Source organism: Lepidothrix coronata, unplaced genomic scaffold (assembly GCF_001604755.1).
Source record: "Lepidothrix coronata isolate B3197 unplaced genomic scaffold, Lepidothrix_coronata-1.0 Scaffold1359, whole genome shotgun sequence".
Classification (NCBI taxonomy): Eukaryota; Metazoa; Chordata; class Aves; order Passeriformes; family Pipridae; genus Lepidothrix; species Lepidothrix coronata.
In genome coordinates, this window is record NW_016691539.1 from 1 (window position 1) to 4,762 (window position 4,762).

The window sequence follows — 4,762 nt, forward strand, 5'->3', positions numbered from 1 at the left end:
CCCCGTCCCCAACCCCTGTCCCCACCCCCGCAGTGAGTGTCCCCGTCCCTGTGGTCACTGGGGGTGTCCTTGTCCCCCCCTGCCCCCAGCAGTGGGTGTCACTGTCCCTGCACCCACCGTGGGTGTCCTTGTCACCCCCCTGTCCCCACAATGGGTGTCCCTGTCCCCTGTACCCACCATGGGTGTCCCTGTCACCCCCCTGTCCCCAGCCATGGTTGTCCCTGTCCCCGTACCCACAGTGGGTGTCCTTGTCCCCCCCTGTCCCCAGCCGTGGGTGTCACTGTCCCCTGTCCCCACCATGGGTGTCCCTGTCACCCCCCTGTCCCCAGCCATGGGTGTCCCTGTCCCCCATACCCACAGTGGGTGTCCCTGTCCCCAAACCCACAGTGGGTGTCCCTGTCATGTCCCTGTCACCCCCCTGTCCCCAGCCGTGGGTGTCCCTGTCCCCTGTACCCACACTGGTGTCCCTGCCATGCCCTTGTCCCCAGGAACGGGTGTCCCTGTCCCCCTGTCCCCACAATGGGTGTCCTTGTCCCCCCCCGTGCCCACCGTGGGTGTCCCCAGCCACGGGTGTCCCTATCCCTGCGCCCACAGTGGGTGTCCCTGTCACCCCTCCTGTCCCCAGCCACGGGTGTCCCTGTCCCTGTACCCACAGTGGGTGTCCCTGTCCCCAAACCCACAGTGGGTGTCCCTGTCACCCCCCTGTCACCCCCCTGTCCCCAGCCACGGGTGTCCCTGTCCTTGCACCCACAGTGGGTGTCCCTGTCCCCTGTACCCACCATGGGTGTCCCTGTCACCCCCCTGTCCTCAGCCATGGTTGTCCCTGTCCCCTGTGCCCACCATGGGTGTCCCTGTCCCCAAACCCACAGTGAGCGTCCCTGCCATGCCCCTGTCCCCAACCACGGGTGTCCCAGTCCCCTGCACCCACCATGGGTGTTCCCCCCTGTACCCACCGTGGGTGTCCCTGTCCCCCTGTGCCCACTGTGGGTGTCCCCAGCCATGTGTGTCCCTGTCCCCTGCACCCACCATGGGCGTTCCCCCCTGTACCCACCATGGGTGTCCCTGTCCCCTGTGCCCACTGTGGGTGTCCCTGTCCCCTGCGCCCACCACGAGTGTCCCTGTCCCCATACTCACAGTGGATGTTCCTGTCCCCTGTGCCAACCGGAGGTGTCCCTGTCCCCCGTCCCCAGCCACGGGTGTCCCCATCCCCTGTACCCACAGTGGGTATCCCTGTCCCCCGCACCCACCATGGGCGTCCCTGTCACCCCCCTGTCCCCAAACACAGGTATCCCTGTCCCTTGTACCCACAATGGTGTCCCCGTCCCCTGTCCCCAGCCATGGGTGTCCCTGTCCCCCATACCCACCATGGGTGTCCCTGTCCCCTGTGCCCACCATGGGTGTCCCTGTCCCTGTGCCCACCATGGGTGTCCCTGTCCCCTGTCCCCAGCCATGGGTGTCCCTGTCCCTGTACCCCATGTGGGTGTCCCTGTCACCCCCCTGTCCCCAGCCATGGGTGTCCCTGTCCCCCGCATGCACCATGGGTGTCCCTGTCCCCTGTACCCACCATGGGTGTCCCTGTCCCCCATATCCACCATGGGTGTCCCTGTCCCCTGTGCCCACCATGGGTGTCCCCCCTGTGCCCACCATGGATGTCCCTGTCCCCAAACCCACAGTGGGCGTCCCTGCCATGCCCCTGTCCCCAACCACGGGTGTCCCTGTCCCTGTACCCCCTGTGGGTGTCCCTGTCCCCCTGTGCCCACCGTGGGTGTCCCCAGCAGTGGGTGTCCCTGTCACCCCCTGTTCCCAGCCATGGGTGTCCCCGTTCCCCGTGCCCGCCGTGGGTGTCCTTGTCCCCCGTACCCACCATGGGTGTCCCTGTCCCCCATACCCACCATGGGTGTCCCAGTCCCCTGTACCCACCATGGGTGTTCCCCCCTGTGCCCACCATGGGTGTCCCTGTCCCTGTACCCACCATGGGTGTCCCTGTCCCTGTACCCACAATGGGTATCCCCGTCCCCCGTGCCCACCATGGGTGTCCCTGTCACCCCCCTGTCCCCAGCCAAGGGTGTCCCTGTCCCCTGCACCCACAGTGGGTGTCCCTGTCACCCCCCTGTTCCCAGCCATGGTTGTCCCTGTCCCCTGTCCCCAGCCATGGTTGTCCCTGTCCCCGTGCCCACCATGGGTGTCCCTGTACCCACCATGGGTGTCCCTGTCCCCTGCACCCACCATGGGTGTCCCTGTACCCACCACGGGTGTCCCCGTCCCCCATACCCACCATGGGTGTCCCTGTCCCCCATACCCACCATGGGTGTCCCTGTCCCCCATACCCACCATGGGTGTCCTTGTCCCCTGTACCCACAATGGGTGTCCCTGTCCCCCATACCCACCACGGGTGTCCCTGTCCCCTGCACCCACCATGGGTGTCCCCCATACCCACCGTGGGTGTCCCTGTCCCCCTGTGCCCACCATGGGTGTCCCTGTACCCACCACGGGTGTCCCTGTCCCCCGTGCCCGCCGTGGGTGTCCCTGTGCCCACCATGGGTGTCCCTGTCCCCTGTACCCACCGTGGGTGTCCCTGTCCCCCTGTGCCCACTGTGGGTGTCCCCAGCCACGGGTGTCCCTGTCCCCTGCACCCACCATGGGTGTCCCTGTCCCCCACCCTCAGTGGGTGTCCCTGTCCCCTGCACCCACCACAGGTGTCCCTGTCCCCTGTACCCACAGTGGGTGTCCCTGTACCCACAATGGGTGTCTCTGCCCCCCTGTGCCCACCGCGGGTGTCCCTGTCACACCCCTGTCCCCAGCTATGCGTGTCCCTGTCCCTGTACCCACAGTGGGTGTCCCTGTCACCCCCCTGTACCCACCATGGGTGTCCCTGTCCCCCATGCCCACCATGGGTGTCCCTGTACCCACAATGGGTGTCCCTGTCCCCTGCACCCACCATGGGTGTCCCTGTACCCACCATGGGTGTCCCCGTCCCCCGTGCCCGCCGTGGGTGTCCCTGTCCCCTGTACCCACAGTGGGTGTCCCTGTCCCCCATACCCACCATGGGTGTCCCTGTCCCCAAACCCACAGTGGGCGTCCCTGCCATGCCCCTGTCCCCAACCATGGGTGTCCCAGTCCCCTGCACCCACCATGGGTGTTCCCCCCTGTGCCCACTGTGGGTGTCCCTGTCCCTGTACCCACCGTGGGTGTCCCTGTCCCCCTGTGCCCACTGTGGGTGTCCCCAGCCATGGGTGTCCCTGTCCCCTGCACCCACCATGGGTGTCCCTGTCCCCCATACCCACCATGGGTGTCCCTGTCCCCCGTACCCACCATGGGTGTCCCTGTCCCCCATACCCACCATGGGTGTCCCCGTCCCCCGTGCCCGCCGTGGGTGTCCCTGTCCCCTGCACCCACCATGGGTGTCCCCCATACCCGCCGTGGGTGTCCCTGTCCCCCGTGCCCACAATGGGTGTCCCTGTACCCACCACGGGTGTCCCCGTCCCCCGTGCCCACCACGGGTGTCCCTGTCCCCCATGCCCACCATGGGTGTCCCTGTACCCACCATGGGTGTCCCTGTCCCCTGCACCCACCATGGGTGTCCCTGTACCCACCATGGGTGTCCCCGTCCCCCGTGCCCGCCGTGGGTGTCCCCAGCCACGGGTGTCCCTGTCCCCTGTACCCACCATGGGTGTCCCTGTCCCCTGCACCCACCATGGGTGTCCCTGTACCCACCATGGGTGTCCCTGTCCCCCGTACCCACCATGGGTGTCCCTGTCCCCCGTACCCACAATGGGTGTCCCTGTCCCCTGTACCCACCATGGGTGTCCCCGTCCCCCGTGCCCACCATGGGTGTCCCTGTCCCTGTACCCACAATGGGTGTCCCTGTCCCCCGTACCCACCATGGGTGTCCCTGTCCCCCCTGTACCCACCACGGGTGTCCCCGTCCCCCGTGCCCACCGTGGTTGTCCCCCTCGCGCCCTCACCTCGCAGCCACTCGCAGTTGTAGTTGCTGAGGGTCCCCGTGGAGCGGAGCCGGATCCGCACCCCGGCGCCCCCGGCGCCCCCGGCCACCTCGGCCACCTCGAAGGTCTCGAAGGGCGGGATGAGCACCTCGTCCTCGTCGGGGAAGAAGGAGAAGTCCCTGACGGCCGCCCCGTGGCAGGTGAGCACCTCGAAGGCGGTGTCGGCGCCGAAGGCCCACGCGCTGCCGTTGCGCCGCGACGCCGACGCGAAGTGGCCGAAGCGGACGGCGCGGCCCGGCCGGGCCTCGAACCTCACCCCGCTCACCCCGCGGAACACCCGCCGGCACGGCCGGCCCTGCGCCTCCCGCAGCGCTCCCACCGCCCCCGTCAGCAGGAAGTGCAGGGCCTTGAAGTGGAAGCCGTCCCGGTACTCGCGGGGCGAGCGCCCGGCCGAGCGCGACGCCGCGTTGAAGGCCCGGTGCAGCGGCACCGGCGCCGTGTAGGCCAAGAGGGCCACGGCCTGCTCGGGGCTCAGCGGCGGGGACTTGGGGGCCGCCGGGCACCCCCGGACGCGCCACTCGGCCGCCGCCAGCGCCCAGCCGGCCGCGTAGTCGCCGTTGAGCGGGAACTCGGAGCGGTTGAGCGCCGGCAGCGCCGCCGCCATGGCGCGGCCGCAGCCCCGGTACCGGTCGTCGAAGGCCGACGGCGCCATGTCCAGGGCGACCTCCCGAGGGGCCGCGGGCAGCGGGGTGGCCGAGGCCGGGGCCGGCAGGGCCAGGAGCAGGGCCAGCAGCAGGGCCATGGAGGGGACGCGGGGA

The 4,762-nt window shown here is 69.0% G+C and overlaps 1 protein-coding gene across 1 annotated transcript; it reads right to left on the reverse strand.

Annotated features, from left to right (window-relative positions):
• Positions 1-3,911: 3,911 nt before the first annotated feature.
• LOC108510563 (GPI-linked NAD(P)(+)--arginine ADP-ribosyltransferase 1-like) lies at positions 3,912-4,746 on the reverse strand (the record flags this gene model as incomplete). The annotated part of the gene is made up of 1 exon (XM_017840239.1): positions 3,912-4,746. A coding segment is annotated over exon 1 (835 nt), but the record flags the coding sequence as incomplete, so codon positions are not given.
• Positions 4,747-4,762: the final 16 nt, after the last annotated feature.